This window comes from Physcomitrium patens, chromosome 2 (genome assembly GCF_059467195.1).
Source record: "Physcomitrium patens ecotype Gransden chromosome 2, ASM5946719v1, whole genome shotgun sequence".
Taxonomy (NCBI): Eukaryota; Viridiplantae; Streptophyta; class Bryopsida; order Funariales; family Funariaceae; genus Physcomitrium; species Physcomitrium patens.
In genome coordinates, this window is record NC_143411.1 from 22,847,873 (window position 1) to 22,865,536 (window position 17,664).

The 17,664-nt window shown below is 35.9% G+C and overlaps 1 protein-coding gene and 1 long non-coding RNA gene across 6 annotated transcripts; both read left to right on the forward strand.

Moving 5' to 3' along the window:
* Positions 1 to 4,715: 4,715 nt before the first annotated feature.
* Positions 4,716 to 9,540, forward strand: LOC112294173 (LIM domain-containing protein HDR3). 5 transcript variants are annotated; one of them, XM_024544419.3, is made up of 12 exons: positions 4,716 to 4,946; positions 5,778 to 5,952; positions 6,097 to 6,397; positions 6,603 to 6,744; positions 6,930 to 7,065; positions 7,210 to 7,293; positions 7,450 to 7,569; positions 7,726 to 7,938; positions 8,057 to 8,119; positions 8,350 to 8,465; positions 8,659 to 8,717; positions 8,865 to 9,540. In XM_024544419.3, exons 2-12 carry the CDS (start codon positions 5,818 to 5,820, stop codon positions 9,149 to 9,151), a joined length of 1,656 nt encoding a protein of 551 aa, XP_024400187.1. In that variant the 5' UTR covers positions 4,716 to 4,946; positions 5,778 to 5,817; the 3' UTR covers positions 9,152 to 9,540. The 5 variants fall into 5 exon arrangements, with proteins under 5 accessions (XP_024400187.1, XP_024400164.1, XP_024400178.1 ...); XM_024544396.3 differs by having other exon boundaries at positions 4,925 to 5,099; XM_024544410.3 differs by lacking the exon at positions 4,716 to 4,946 and adding an exon at positions 5,008 to 5,176.
* Positions 9,541 to 10,647: 1,107 nt separating this feature from the next.
* LOC112274571 (uncharacterized) lies at positions 10,648 to 13,786 on the forward strand. Its single transcript, XR_002967468.3, has 3 exons — positions 10,648 to 10,987; positions 11,930 to 12,984; positions 13,175 to 13,786. It is a non-coding gene; the product is annotated as an uncharacterized LOC112274571 (long non-coding RNA).
* Positions 13,787 to 17,664: the final 3,878 nt, after the last annotated feature.

Genomic DNA, 17,664 nt, shown 5'->3' on the forward strand with positions numbered 1-17,664 from the left:
AATATTTAGAATAAAAAATAGAAAAGGATTAAAAATAATAAATATATTTTTGAAAAAAATATAAATTTAAAAATAGATAATCTATAATTTCTAATATGCCTATCTTTTGTCAAGAAAAAATAGGTAATCTACTCTTCATTAAAAAAGATAAAGCTTTGATATTAAATAATAAATATGGAGGCAAGAGTGAAGCCTTCTTCACTCTTGTCAACACCTTTCTCATTCTTAGTCTAGTCTCAAGAGTCTAAATTCTTCTCGTCTTTGGCAATAGCCATTCTAGTCTTAATACTATAATACTTTTGTAGTAAATATTTATTCTTCTTAAGTTATACATGAGTGTTTTGAGATTCTTCTTGCCTTGATTCATATCCTTGATAGTCTCCCATTCCTAGTTTTCAACCTCCAATTCTTATTCTCTATTCTCATCCCTCATTTCTTATGCTTTAAAATTAATCATCACATAGTTTGGATGGTATGGCTTTAACAACATTAAGATATGATTTAATAACTCCCTATTTTTATTGTTTTTTTTAATACAAATTTTTTCTATAAATTAATTATAGATGCAAGATCTATTTTCAACTTACTACTTGGTGTTTTTTTCTATATTTTTTTTTATATAAGATTAGTTTTTGTAGCCTCTATAAAAGTTGATTTTTATGCAATCTAACTTAAACAAATAGTTGGCGATAATTTTTTTTTAATATCAATTTTAGCTACAACTTATAAATTTTATCAAAAAAAAAATTATCTCTTATATATTAACAATTATTAATAGAAATAATTATTTAGTATTGATTTAAAGTGACCAAAAATTAATCTCTAAAGTAAAGCAAAGTTTAGAAAAAAATTATTTTTGATCTATTGAATTATAGACGTATTTATATCTATTAAGTGCCAAAATTTGATCTTTAAATTTATTAAATATTAAGTTTTATTCTTCTTTTTAATAATACATAATATCAATTCAAATAATTCTAATCATTAAATTATTATTCAATAAGTAAAACTTTTAAGATTAACACTAGTATAAATTTGGCCAAGAATATAAATATATAATTTATTTTTGAAAAGATAATATTTTTATTTATAAAAAATATAAAAAATATAAATAAAATATAAATAAAATATAATAAAATTATAAAAGTAAGAAAATTAAAATAATCTTGAATTAAATTTGGAATTTAACAAAACATTTAAATTGATTGATAATAATTTCAATCTTGCATCTCTATATTTTAATTATTAAAAATGCCATTGAAAAATCTCTTGAGAACTATGGAGCTTATAAGCTACATATCTATGCTATAGATTATTTCTATAGTGGCACTCTAAAAGTAAGAAACTTAAAAGAAAAAAAAAAAAAAAAAAAAAAAACTTCTATAGCAATTTGTCACGGACATTCATAGGTACTCTAGTAAGTACCTATATGATTAGGTAGAAGTAGGTAAAAGTAGGTAAAGATAGATTAATTTCATAATACCTTCTAGAGAAGCTTCCTAGAAGCTTTATAGATTTTTCTTTGACTTTAAATGTGTTTGTAGTTGATTGGTAGGTTAGAAACATGGTTAACAAGTTCACTACATGTTGGTAGCTTGCAAAACAAGTTAACTATGTGGTGCATACATAGAAAACTTGCCTTGTAAATTAGGATACATATCTTGCAAAGTCAACACATTTTGTAGGTCCTATAGGACATTGCCACGTAGCTCCTAGTTAAGAGTATATATGGAGGCAAGAGTGCAACCTTCTTTATTCTTGTCAATGCCTTTCTAATCCTTAGTCTTGTTTCTAGACTTTCTTCTTTTTTTTGGCTGTAGCCATTCTAGTTCAATAATATATCATCTTTAAGTGACTTTCTAATTCTTTTTAGTGTCACAAGAGTATATTGGAGATTTCTTTCTTTAAGATTCATGTCCTTCACACAATTATAGGCATTAAGCAAAAAATAATACAAAAAATGGTGTAGAGAATTTGTTTGAAGGAAGTCCATGTGAATTAATTGATAAAGAGTAAATTTAATATTTATTCTTACATTTATACATAGCCACTCTAGAAAAGTTAGAAGATTTTTTAAATTGAAATACTATTGTTTCTATTCTTTTCTATTTTAGCAATAATAAATTTATTTCTTACTAAAATTAGAAGTTGACAATTAAAATAAAATCTTTAGATGAATTCTATGACTTCCAGACTTACTCTTTTATATTCTTATTTATATATTTTTTTAAAGAAAGAACAGATTTAATATGTAACAATTAATAATATTATGAATATAAAATAAAATTTTATATTACTTCATAAATATAACAATTAATTTTTTTTAATATTGAATAGATAATATGTTCATTAAGAAACATTAATTTTTTTTCTTTAAGAAATGTATGATATATATTTATATAGATATGTTTTCAAATACAATGTTATTAATAGAATGCTTTATTGACAAAATATATGTATTTTTTATTTAAAAAAATATATTTATCAACCAAATTATATAAAACTATTTGCTTCTACTAACATCTATGTTTAATTCAAATTAAAAGAAGAAAATTAATAAAAGTATGCTTACACAAAAAATCAAAACAATTCTATACTAAATCTTAATTTGATTCTTAAGATATAAATCTATGTTTTAATATTCAATTTACAAGAAATATATTTTATTATTTTAAATGAAAAAATAATTATATTAAAGTAGATTTAGTATGATCTTTTGATAAAGACAAAATTTTATAACTTCAGTTTTTTTAAAATAATTAAAAAAAATTTATCTAATAAATCCTATTTCTTACAATCTAAAAATAGATCTTTTGTAGTGTATTGTAAGAAAATATCAATAGTGTAAAAATTCTTTTAATCTATTTAGTTAAATAATTTAAGTAAATTTAATTGAATAATTTAATTAAATTCAATTAAATAAATAAGTAAATTTGAAAATAAGCTAAAAAGATTCGATTTGTGCATATTTTCTAATATTTATTATAAAATCATCATAACTTACAACTAATTAAATATCATCAAATAAGTTAAAAAAGACAAAAACAAGACAAAAACTATAGAATAAAAAGACCTTATCTAGAAAAGATCATGCAATGCAATATACAAAAATAATATTATAACATCCCATGACACATGCTTTGAAATTTTAAAACACTTGCTCCGAACAACACATGCTTTGGAATCAGCTAAGTGCAACTTTATTTGGTTGACTCAACATCAACCCCACCTTTATTGGCACACTAACACCGACACCACCTGCTTGGCAGAAGACGTAACTGACGACTTAATTTCAACCTGGGCTGCAATGATTTAGCACCTTGAATAGAATAACGATTTGTTTGCAATAAATCCAGAGTTTATCAACACTTATTCAAGTCGTACGAGGCCCCCTAATCTGTTGGTTTGTCGGTGGAAGCAGATGAATGATCATGATTCCGAGAAATGAGTAGCTTTTAGCTTGAAACATTCTCGGAGCTACCGTTCATGCCATGATTTGCAAGCAAGACCTGATGCTGTGTAAATCGAAGTGGACCGTCATGATGTGCTTTACCGCAAGGATGCTCTGAAAGATGTGTGACACTGAGATTCAACTTGTTTTGGTTTCATAGATGTGCCCATATTTGAACCAACTCGTGGTGTCTGTTTGCATATATGTACATAAATAAATAAATAACCATACATTTGTACGCGTGTGTCAGCGTGCGCGCCGTTAACTTTCAAAGTCGTTGAGAATATCAGGTAGGAAGCGGGGCGAATTTAAGTTAACGAAACAGCGAACTATACACGGACAACCTTCAGCAGAACAGCGACTTGGGTGCATAACTCTGGAGAATGTGGGGACCATCTCTCGCTTCGAAGGGGCGCGAGCTTGATGTGAGAAGGGTGGTGGTGGGGCTTAGAGGAAAATGAATCTGTCGGGAAAAGTGCCAGGTTCTCAAGGGATAGAATCAGGGCGAAGGACGACTAGAAAGCGGGCCTCATTAGCGATTCCAGTGCTTGATCATCGGCGCTTTTGCTTGAAGGGATATCCCAGGCGGGTTTGACAATCACGGCAGTTGATGCATTACAACCTGTGATATGGTGGAGCGTGGAAAATCATGCGTTATACTGAAGTGGGGAAAAACAAGTTTTTGTGTACATGGCATGAATCCCAATACTCGGTCAAGAGTCACGACAGGCATGCCGCATTTGCAGGGTTCGAAGTCCTATCAGAGAGCAGCACCTGGGTCAACTGTAGAGGGGTGGTGAAAAACCCTTTCTGAGTGAGTGACAGGATGCAAACATGTATGCGGGAGCTTTATCTATTCATCACTTATGTTTAAACAATTGCTGTTGCGGTGGGACGGTTGAACCATGTTCTCAAACTTGGGTGGCTAGAACCCAATCCCGGACGATCGTGTAGACCCGTGGGACCTTTCGTTGCTTGGACCTGGTGATGGTGGTGAAAGTTGCTCGTGGTTAAAGAAGCTTCTAGATTTTCACGGGGATGTTCGTTTCTCAGCTTCTGCACCAGGATTGAGAAACAATCTTGTGACTCCCAGACCGCGAGTTTCGAAGCCAAAGTGCACCACATACGTAGGAAAAAAGCCCTGAACTTCATGGCCTCTGGCATATCCTCTCATAGTTTACAGATCTTCTGCTACAGTTAAATGACAATCACTTGATAATCATATTCAAACCTGACGCCGAAACATTCGTCACTTATGACCCCATATTTCTAGGTTGTCTCGAAACACTACAACCTTCAACCAGGCTGACGATACCTCGATCATCGCCTGAGTGCCAAAATACCCTCGATGAATGTATTATACTATTATCCAGTTGAACATCGTACTTGTTATCGAATTTGGTTGCCACACCAACGGAAAATGTTCTGGTTAGTTCAAAGATCTCATCAAATTCGTGAATCATAGTACGATTGGAAGGACCAGGCGAAAAATATGGTAATGTGCCACCGTCTAGCCTACATTAGCTCTTAGAGTCTCTTCATTTTACTCTCTTTTCACCATCTAGAACACTCCAATTTTACGCTGTCCATCGCCGTGGCTGGGACGACGGCTCGTGAACCATCGCTTGTGACAAATCTTTGGTTGGTGGTAAGCTGCTGTACGTTGTGGTGGTTCTTCTGAGGATGCAAGCACATGCAGAACGATTGGGTATTTTAGTTTCGCCGGTTAGTTTCGATGATTTTGATTTGAGAGAAACCATGTGTGTTTTGGTTGTCTTGAAAAGGATTTTGTATTCTTAGACTTATTGAGCGGTCGTGATTGTGTTAGATCGTCATGCTAGTGAGCAATTTATTGGGCGTTAATCTTTTCCCATGATTATCTAGTTTGTTTCGGCTGCTCGGTCGAAGATTTTACATAATAGAGTTTATTCCCTGTTGGGTCCGCCTCGAAACAGATTTCGGTTTGGGCAGGGAGGTGGGTTTAGCTTTATCGATTTGCTAGTTTGGCTTCCACCTGCGTCACTCAGCTCTGGGACTGCTCCTTTCGATCATTTTCCAGACATTTGTGAATTCTACTATCCCCGGTTAGCCCGAGGTATCGTGTCTGCATGTCAACCAAAGCGTAGAATTGCAAAAGTCGATGGAGAAGTTGCCGAGTACAATTAACGCATGGTTACGCTTCTCCTGGAGTGGGGATCGTTAGCTCAGAGCTTGTTGAATGATTTTTGTGAATACTCTTTGCTCGGTAAAATTGATGCTTTAGTCCGAAGTTCAGATTCATTCTTCTTAATCGTTTTAATTTTATCTTTTAAATTTTTATTGGCAGACATATCTTCCAATCCACTAGAGTGAATTCCTTTGCCCAAATGGCGTGGCTCGGCAGACTCTTCGATACTCCTGGATCATCTACTTATCACTACCGCGAAGGCGATGCGTATACCCAGTACTCAAATGTACCCCATCGGAGCTATGAAGGCTGGCAAGGCCCCAGTATCTTCTCGGTAAGATGGTTTCGAAATCGATTCTCACAAAGTTGCCAAGAACGTGAGCAGAAAGTATATAAACCGCTCATGCAGTTAGATCAAACGCAGAAACCACGAATTTTGTCAAATTACTTAATTAAGAATAAAGCATAATGGTGGCAGGAACCAAGGCGAGAAGAATGGGCTTCGAATGTGGAGGAGAAACCCTCTGACAGTAACAGCAGCCAGCCATCATACCCTAGCGACATACCATTATATAGCTACAACATACCACTAAACTCCTATGACGAGCCCTCATATTCCAACGACAGCTCGCCATATGAGATTGTGGCACAGTCACCGCCCAACACCAATGACACCCGTACTTATCACAACGAAAGAGTCTCCTATCCGCAGATCGATGCCGAGAGTATAGAGGCCACCAACCTCGCCATTGCGCTGTCTCTCTCTGAAGAAGAAGATCGTGAGTAGTGCACCAATTCCTTCATTAGGGTGGTTTTTTCATAAAAATTTCTAATTACGTTGTTGGATGTCGACTAGTACGCTGGATGACTTAAAACGATACAAATGTGACCTCATTACTTCCATGACCATGGCACAGATGCTTGGTCTTTGTAACAGCCAAGTGGCTAATGAACATTGTCCTTTGGGTTTCGTAAAATTGTCAGGAAGAAGAAGAAGCAGAGATGTGCCGAACACGGAGGATGATGAGAGCCTAGCCAGAGCTTTGCAGGAGAGTATTTATCTCGAGCAGAGTGCACCTCGGAAAATTCCCGCTAAGCCCCCTGGCTTCCGCCCTATAGTGCAAAAGTTCGCATCTGTTCATCCTTCACTGCTTCGTTTTCACATCTACTTAGCTTCAGTGTTCTAGCCTCATCTTAGGCTGCTACAGATTCTCTCCTTGTTGTGCCTGGACATGGAGCTCTCCAAGTTGTCCAATTCATCTGAGTAGATTTCGCTGGAATCTTGTGATAATGTTGTGTTGCTACTTGCAGTCCAAACAGGACGAACCCTTGTGCTGGGTGCAAGAAACCCCTTGGATATGGGCGTTTCTTAAGCTGCTTGGGGAAGAATTGGCATCCCAGCTGTTTTGCTTGCAAATTGTGCAGCAGACCTATTGCAGAACGCGAGGTATTGACTCTGCTACAATTGTTATTCAAATTTACCTTACAAAAAGCAGTAGGTGCTATGGATCTTCGAAGCAGTTGCAGTACAGGAATAGTATGCATCATGGTTCTGTTCTTTGAACGTGCGATTATTTTGTTCTGACTACAGTTTTCCGTCCAAGAAGGTGAACCCTATCATCGAGACTGTTACAAGGAGTTGTTTCACCCTAAGTGCGAAGTTTGTCTCCAATTTGTGAGTCATCCTATCCTTCTAATTGATTAGAACTATTGAGATAAGTTCTTCGCACAATTGAAGTGCTTAATTGTCATGTATCAGCATGTTTAGTTTGCATCATTTCCTTCATAAGTCTGCGGCAGTTTCTGACAGAAAATCACGTGACATTTGCAGATTCCCACAAATGCAGCTGGGTTGATAGAGTATCGATCGCATCCATTTTGGAATCAAAAATATTGTCCCAAACACGAGGCGGATGGTACGCCACGCTGCTGTAGTTGTGACCGCGTCGAGGTAGAGCACCTCCCACAAACACCGAATGCTCTTAATACTTTTCATGTTGTTTCTAATAATACTAACTCTAATCAGATAATTCTCGAAATCGTATTAGCGCACTCATGGAAACTGTACTGAATGGTTGACACTGAGCAAATTTCCTGGCGACTGCAGACCCATGATGAGCAGTATGTACCCTTAGCGGATGGACGCAAGCTCTGTTTAGAGTGCTTAGAAACTGCGGTCTTTGACACCAAGGAATGCCAACCCTTGTATCGGGAGATACTAAAATTCTACAAGAACGTGGGGATGATGATAGATCAGGAAGTTCCTATGCTCTTAGTTGAGCGCAGTGCCCTCAATGATGCACGAGAAGGCGAGAAAGAGGTATGAACTCCATGTCCTCCTTTACCCTTTATAAACCTGACTGCGTTAAGGATATCTGTGAATGAGGTGAGAAAACATAATTACCCACTTTCATATATGTGATGAATTTCATTTGTAGGGAATGCACATGACGTCGGAGACACGAGGCCTTTGCCTTTCAGAAGAGCAAACTATCACAACGGTTAGTCTCGCACACTTTTCCACTTGTTACATTATACATACTTGCGACGTGGCATAGTTAACTTAATGCTTCTCTCAATATTTTCCTTAAAAAGATATGCTCAGCAAATTCTGCCACCTTGTCTGGAATAGTGCACCATAGGATCGTTCTCCTCACGTTTAGTCGAGCGCGACTACGATCAGTTATTTTGATGTTCTCATGACCCGGTTATGTCTGTAACTTGTAATCAGGTGTTTGGAGGGAAACCAGTTTTCTCCAGAGGTCCTTGGAGTTTGTGGACTGAGCCAAGACAACTCCGCCGCCATTGTGAGGTCACTGCCATCCTTGTTCTCTACGGCCTCCCCAGGTAACGAAACGCAGGAACATGAAGGGTTAGACCTCCATCGTAATCCAGAACTTCAGAAAGACGATTTCTTACCCTGCATTCTATAAAACCTTTGGCGAATTTCCAGATACCTACATAAGAATTTTGCAGAAAAGCTCAAAACCGATTCTATGACAGCAATCATGCTAATTAGCTCTGAAATTGGTTTTTGCAGGTTGCTCACAGGTGCAATCTTAGCTCACGAGCTTATGCACGCATGGCTACGTTTGACAGGTGTGGTACTTGCCGAGGCTCATGCACATGTCTTTGCAGAGCATCCCTACCTGCCTACTACGTAAACCCTAATGTTCACCTTTATTATTTTAAGCTTCATTTATTTTCTCTTGTTGAATTATTGGCGGATTCTTTTGTTGTTTTCAGGAGGGTTTCCTCATATGTCCCCGGAAGTGGAGGAGGGCATCTGTCAAGTCATGTCGCACATATGGCTATCAGCAGAGCTCAAGAGATCCCAGAACAGAACCTCAACAAATGCAACCAGCCCTGCTCAAGAGCGTCTAGGAAAATTCTACCTCCACCAAATTGCCAACGACACGTCTCCCATCTACGGAAATGGGTTCCGCCGGGGACTTAAGGCTGTGAACTATCACGGACTTGTGAGAGTTCTAGAGCATCTTCGAATGACAGCAAACTTCCCACCAGGCCCATGAATAAAATACGTTGCTGTTTTCTCTGATCTCTCTCCCTCTCTCATCACAGTCTTGTTGTGAAAGCTTTCACAAGCTTTATCTTTCATTTTAGACATAGGACAGTTGGAATACTTGCAGAAAGAGTTCTTAGGATATTCAGAGACTTCGTATGAAGCAAGTGAAGCTTGAGTGTAGAAATGGAATTGGAGTCTCACAATGCTTTCAGTGCAGTCAGTCTCTTTGTACAGAGTAGGTGTAGAACTCTGGGAATTTGTCCTCACCTGGACTCTTCCAGTCTAGCTTCTCGAAGCTCAGTGAGATACTTATATGGCGGTGCCATTTTTATGGTTGCAATATACGCCAAGCATCTAATATTGGCCTGCAATGGATAATGCTTTTGGTTGTATCTACTTAATATTCTTCTTCAAAAAATGAAAAAATCTCCAAGAGTTAAAAGTTGTTACAAGACAGTGTCAAAAGAAAAACAATATGTGTTTTATAATCAAACAGATGAAGGTTACATTGTTTAAAAAGAAATCAATTTTTGGAAATTTTTGTGAAGATATTGTTATATAAAAGTGTATATTTTTTTAAAATAATATAATTTAGTGTTTAAGAAAAAAGCACTCAATTTTTTTTATAACATAAATAGTCAAATAGAGAAATAAAAATAAATAAAATCAAAAAATCTTATTTGAACTATAGATTTTTTGATTTAAGAAAAAAATGAAATTCAAACCAAAGAAATAAATCTTAGGTACATATAATACTTTCTTAATCTTATAAGACAATTCATGTACAAAGAAAAAAAATCTACATGGTTTTGAGATTGTCTTTAATTTTTTTTAAATTATTTAAGAATACCTAATAATGCTTAGCATAAAAGATATCATATAAAATTAAATTAAAACACTATATAAATTTTTTATTTCATAGTACAAAATACTATGCTGAAATTAAATATTCTTCAATTGAAAGTAAAAAAAGATATATTTATATAAAATTATATTTTTCATATTAATATTAAACAATAATAACTTAGAGATCTAATTTATTTAAAACATAATAAAAAAATTCACACAAGTCTACTTAGGTATTTACCATTACATATTGTCATCTTAAATGTTAACATGTCTATAAATCTTTATAATATTAAACAAAATTAATAAGTACAACGTATAAAATATAAAAAATTAGCATTATGTCCTATTCACAAAAATTATATATATATATATATATATATATATAATCTTCTAATTTTAAAGCTACATGTATGAAAGAAAAGAAAAGAAAAGAAAAAAGAAAAAGAAAAAGAAAAACATCATATCTAAAATTGAACATTACAAAATAGTCATATAAACATTCAAGCTACAACAACTTATAAGAAACATCTTTCCTATTCTCTTAAGAAAGATAATGGTTCCAATGTAAGATAGTAATATTTTTTTTCAATACAACAAAATAAATGATAAACAAGAACCACTTGTTTCTTTGATTCCATTTTTTTGTGTATCTTGAGTTTTCATTTGTATCCTTATTTGTTGTATTAGCATACTTGTTGCATTGATAGAAGAACTTTACCACCTTGTGCTTTTATAGTCACAATGAGTTGGATTGCATTGCAGTTGTAAACATCAACTTTCTATAGAGTTGAGAGACTCTATGTCCCAAAATGAAACCTTGGTATGCGATTTTTGAATGTAGAGCAATATTGTATTGTCTCTGATGTTTTTGGAAAAGTCTTCTGAAAGGCACTCCGGGAATGAAGTTTGTGTCCGTAACATGGTAGCGAGGAGTTCATGCCGGGTTGATCTACTCCCGGATCGCTCTGGAGCGGCATTACGGGTCTGCCTCAAGGTGGGTGGGGGGTTGGGTCTTGATTTATGTTGGCAATTGTGTACAATGAGAAGCTGCAAGCATCTGATGAGGTTAGGGGTTTTGAAGAAACGTGGGATTTAGGTGGTTCATGATCTGCTCCCGGAAGTGATGCTAATGCTTCCTTTTCTTCTGTGCATCCCCCTTGCACTTCCCTCAATGTCGCCTTCCACGCTCCTCACTCTCATCAGCTTTTCATCACTGGCCTCGTCTAGCTGCTGTTTCTCCTTCTTTGGGTCGCTTGATTCCATTTTTGATTTTGGAGTAGAGCTTTTCTTTAGGTTTTTCGACTTGAATGTCCTCAATTTTTTCGCCAAAATTTCTTGGGTTTTGCTCCCCTCCGCGGCCAGTGCCCCTGACCTCAGAGTCAGACAACACCTTTTATACCTTTAATTTTTTTGCTAACTCTCAATCCCTCTCTCTCATTTTAAGATTCCGCTTGCATAATGAGGCTGATCAAAGAAAGCAGCAGAACCTTATTCGGTTATACAAGTCATCGCTTACGAACTTCTTTCGTGAATTGCCTCTTCTTCCTATCTCAGGTTGCTGTAAGAGTAATTGTACTTGGTTGAACCTAAGCATACTGTTCAACTTTGTTGTCATAACATGAGAACAGCTTCAACTTGTTCACTAAACCTTCATGGTTTTTGTTTTTGTGCAATCGCTGGAGTGTCTTCGCACTTGGTGCAGTCGGAAGCATGTGCCAGCCTCTACATCACTAGTTTCTTTTGCTTTCCGATTTGATCAGTCATAGTAGTTCCTCTGTTGTCATAACATGAGAACAGCTTCAATTTTTTTAAGGCTATTTAGAGTGTTTGAAGTCAACCGCAGTATTCAACTTGTACAACCAGTGTTAACAGGAATTGGGTTTGCGTGCCTTACGTCTGGCTCCGATCACTCACTGCATATCTATGTGTCTGCCAGATCAGGCTGAAACGGATCACCTATGCACTTCCGAGAGTTTAACATGGACGCCGTAGTAGTTGGCGACGTGTCTCACACCCCTCTGAAGGAAAATAGAGCTGATGTAGCGGAAAGGTGAATCACCTCTCAGACTAGCACAACTGCAACCTTCTCGCAGAGCAGCTCCGCAAAATCTTTGCAGCCGGGGAATCGACCCCGGTCAGTACTGTGGGAGGGTACTATGATACCACTACATCAGCTGTGCCCAAGAAAGGAGCCGATTTGATAACTTTTAGCACGATCAAACCAGGTCGCATCTCGTCCAGGTCGTCGTGCGCAGAATCACCCACACACCGTCCTTATGGAGAGGCTAAAATTTAGCTTTTGGTCATCCCGCATCCATCTGTCGTCGTCAATTTTCAATGTGCAGAGAAACACTTACAGCACTGCATCTTTCACACTGGGCAGGTGATCATGGGATCTCCTTGTTTTGTAGAGTCCCGCCGTGGCTGATCTTGCTAGTTGGACCTAGGAACCCGACAACCCAGTGGTGGATGGCATGGAGACCGAGCTTGGAGGTAAGCTGCCCGTAAACAGCCTGGTCTAGGGAATGTTATTGACCCATGTAGGGAATGGAGATAAGATAAACTAATAAGGACACCGAGGAAGTGCCGATTCTGTTTTCTCGTCCTAAAAGTTGTAAGCATAGACCGTACAGTTGAGGACCTGCAGTCTGAATCGGCCGTGTCCGCCGTGACTGTCGAACACATTTGTCTCACCCACTCCAAACCGTAAGATCATGATACGGTTAAATTCAGTCATCGCCTTCGGTTTAACCTTCATTTTGAAGGTGTCATGCCAAAATTTTCAAAAAGAGATACTGCTCTATTTTCAATGTATCCGGCTTCCAATCCTGGTATCCAGCTCTCCCGCCATGAAGCAAACCAACCCACTTGGTTCCACTATGCACCTGACCTGCCTTAAAGGTTAATCGATGCCAAACGTCGATTAAGGTTAATCGTCGCAAACACCGCAGAACTGCAGATATATCAACACTTACCTATGAAGGCTTTTCGGTAATGTTTGGAGATCACGTTTTGTTCTAGGACATATTGTTCAAGTTTCGCAATTTGACAAGTGGTATTACGAGATGTCTTTAACTGTAATACCACTGTAACTTGTGCTTTTAGCTTCTTAAAACTAATATTAGATTCACGTGAATGTGAACTAACTGAAAAATCATATTCTTTGGGGTTTGTGTGGTAGGTAAGGAAAGTGACTTTCAGGGCCTCCAGATACTTCGATCGTGGTATGTGGAGGTTCCGACTTTATGCCAGTTAGGACTTCGAGGCCGAGGTGGGCCCGCTCAGAATTTAACTACGAAGGGTTTGGAAACAACCTACTTAGCTAAATTGACAGTCAGGAGAGAAGACGGCGATGAATTGAGCCATGACGTTTGCGAGGAGTGCTAGGAACTGGAGTATACAGCTGCTGTGGGCCTCGCAGCTTGTGTGGGCGGTGATATGATCAGGCACAGTCTGGTCCAAATCTGCACCCGTAGTCTCCAACTTAGGGAAAGATTCAGTGCCGCAAGAGCCTTCAATATTGTATCCTGGGGGATCGCAGCGTCTTTTGCACGCCGACAATGAGGGATGGATGCGAGATGCGCGACCAAAAGGAAAACTGAAGTACGTCCACAGTTGGCGGAAGATTAGAATATATCTTTGTTTCTTCTAATAATTATAAATTTATCTTTAGTTATAATAATAGTAATATTGAAGATTGTATAGAGAATAATTCTTTACTTATTGTGATTGGATTATTTGTTAATGTAAAGCAACATTGTATTGAATCCATCATAAATTACACATTGAATCCTATTTAGCCTATATCAAATTGTTATTTTAAGTATGGCGATAGAACGACACTGCTACTTGTGTTGTTTTGTTATCTAAAGTGAGTTGGCAGGCTGACGGAATAAGTGTTGCTGATGTCATATGCCATAGCAGTGTGTTATATTTAAATTCCCTCTCGCTCTGTAGTCCATGAGACAGATTTTATCGAGTAGCTATGTTGAGGTGCAGGCCATTATCGACTAGATCAGCGTCTGAAGTTAGGCTGCAGACGCAACATTTGAACGTGGTATAATCTTGATTACTTTTGTGAATAATTTCTTGATTCTACATCTAAGACTTAAGACAATTTTTGTCTGTTGCGTTTGTTCTTCTTCTGACTTGGAGTAGTGGGAGATTATTTTGTTAGGGATCTGGTTACTTGTTACTTTGATTCAGCGTTCATGTGATTGGATCCTACCCTGCACCTGTGAATGGCTTGATGAGTTGTTGAACAGATTTAGTTCTGATAACAATATGCATGTAGTTAGTTGCAAAGGTTGTAGTGTGGGTATATAGTCAGCTGTAATATCAATGTTTTGACTTTATTCTCTACTAAAGTGGTCTTGAATTTCTATATGCTTTGTTTGAGCATGAAGAATTGGGTTATCTACAAGTTTAATACAACTTTGGTTGTCACTGAAAATGTAGGTTGATTCCATATCGCAGATGTGTTTTTGTAATACTTGCTGTAGGTGGATGACATCTTTTGCAGCCTTGATGAGTGCTTGGTATTCAGCTTTGAGTACTTGCTATTAAACTTTGGTGGTAGAAAGAACCACAATTGGATGGCATTTACTTGACCAATTAATAGGTGCATCTCCAAGCTCATGTAGTATTTTTGAGATTGGTCTTTTAATATCTAGGCATTGATTATAGTCAGCATTAATATATATTACTAAGATTGTTGTGCTTGTAGATGGAAAGTGGATATTGTAGTTAGAGGTCTCTTTGAGATATCTTAACACTTATTTGGCAACACTTGGATGAAGTTGTTGTGGATTTTGTAGAAAACAATGTAAGCAACTTATAACAAAGCTGATATCAACTTTAGAGATGAGTGCATGGTATAGTAATCCTCCAATTAGAAATTGATATTGTCTTTAGTTTGTACCTATCTCTTCCATAAATTCTCATAGTTTTGTATTAATATAAATAAGTATATTTATAGGCTTCTAATATAGTATATTGAATTTGGTTAATAATTTTTGTATGTATATGTACTGATATAGATAAATCCTAGTATGATTGCAAAAAAATTTAGTTTCAAGGTATATTATTGCTTTCTCAAGCTCTATCATGTCAAAAGTAATGAAGAAGCAAGTGATAAGCTTCTAAATTCCAAGTTGATTGTTTCCATTAACAATAAAATCATCAACATAGAAAAAAAACCATTAATGATTTATTATTTATAATTAAGAGGTAGAGATTCAAATTAGAGGTACTTTGGTTGAAATTGATGATATAAAACTATGAGTCAATATATTCATATCAAGCATACAAAGCTTGTTTTAGGCCATAGAAAACCTTCTTGAGTTTACACTTCTTTTCTTTGAGCCTAATTCTTTAAATCCAGTAAGTATCTGCATGTGTACTTCTTATTCAATATTTTCATTAAAAAAAATATTCTTGATGACGAGTTGATTCAGTTTCCAATGCTTTTGTATGATTAATTGCCAAGGATATGAATCTTGAAGAAAGAGAATCTTCAATACACTCTTCTATCACTAAAGAAAACTAAAAAGTCACTCAAAAGGTGATATAATATTAACTAGAATGGCTATTGCCAAAAACAAGAAGATTAGAAAGTCTTAAAATAAGACTAAGACTAGAAAGGTGTTGATAACAATGAAGAAGGCTTTACTCTTGCCTCCATATATACTATCTAACTAAGAGCTACGTGGCGATGTCCTATTGGACCTCTAACATGTATTGACTTTGCTAGCCACATGTCTTATTTTGCAAGGCAAGTTATCTATGTATACACCACATAGTTGGCTTGTTCCACAAGCTACTACATGAAGATAACTTATTCCACAAGCTACAAATACATGGTTAGCTTTTTGGCCAAATTTCTAATCTACAAACACATCTAAAGTCAAAATCATGTCTATGAAGCTTCTAAGAAGCTCTTATAGAAGACTTTATGAAATTATTCTATATTTACTTACTTCTACTTAATCATATAAATAACTATTGATGTAAATATATATGTCTGTGATATTACCCTCCCTTCTAGAGACGAATTCCATGAAGAGTAGTCTTCATATGTTGAAGAAGTCCAAGATGTGACAAATTATATTTGCTACATACTACAATCTTTGCTTTCTTCAAAGATTGTTGATAGGTCCTCTCAACCATCTATAATGTCCCATACTAGGGCAAGAAGACTACCATGTTATTTGATCATTGTTGAGGCCTTTGTAACTTCCTTCAAATAAAACATTTGAAACACCTTCAGGAATTGTTTCTACATCTAATAAAATCACTAAACAACAAGAGTCTCTTCCAAGGTTGTGATATCAAACACGTTATATCTCGCCATCTATTCGAGGAAGGACATGTCATTCTTGGAGATCTTCATCTCGATTGTTGACAAATAGGAAAAGGTCGTAGCCTACAATAATCTAATTTATTACAAAGACGAATAGTCTTAATATTACGACAAAATAACCATACCTTGTCACCCATATTATATTGTGGTTGCTCTTTGCAATAGGCATCCGCCTTAGTCTTTTGTCGTTCTTGAGCTTCCTTTAATTGTATCTTCATTATTGTATGTAGCTTTGACAAGCGATTTGCTAAATCTTTCACCACAATATTATCAACTTTTGAAAAGTGAAAGGTATCAAGATGTGAATGATAACCATAATTGGTAAAGAAACGTGTTTGTTGAGTGGAAGAATGTACCAAATTATTATATGCAAACTCTATCAATGGTAAAAGAGTTGTCCAATTATCTTGATGATAGTTGATGGTACATCTCAAATATTACTCTAGAACTTGATTTACCCGTTCTGTTTGTCTATCAGTTTGAGGATGAAAAGCTAAAAAAAGCTTTATATCCACCTTTAGAATCTTGAATAGGGTTCTCCAAAATCTTAATACAAATTGAGTCCTCCTATCCTATATAATATCCTCTAGTAATCTATAATAGTGATAGATATTGTCAATGAAAAGCTTAGTTGTTTCTTCACTTCTGATAGATTTTGTACATGGTACAAAATGTGCCATCTTGGTAAAATGATCTACTATCATAAATATAGAGTTATAAGAACCTAAGATTGGAAGATCCATGATAAAATCCATAGAAACAGAAGACCATAGTTGTTCTAGAATAGATAATGGTTGAAGAAGTCTGTAAGGTCAATGACGAGGAATTTTTGATCTTGAACAAACATCACAAGTTTATACAAAATCTTTGACTGCCTTCCATATTTGTAGCTACCAAAAATCTCTGGATATTAATTTCAAAGTTTTATTGTACCCAAAATGTCGTGTTGCTGGAAAGTCATGATGAGCTTGAAGAACACATAATCAAGCTTCACCTTTTGGAACATATAGGTGTCCTTCGAAATATAATAGATTATTCTTGAATTCAAACTTGGAAGTATCATGAGACTTAAAAGAAGTATCCTTGATATCCTTAACAAGAGGATCAAAAGACATGCTTGATTGAATTTACTTCACAAATGTTGAATCAATAGTCAATGTTGATTTTATAGCTCGAAGATGAAAATACTTGGGCTTCAAGAGAATTGATCTTTATTGATCAAAAGATGCATCTTCTTCTTTTGGTGCAAGATAAAAACATCTAGAAAGAGCTTTTGATAGACCTTCTTATTTTTCAGGTTAATAAGTGAT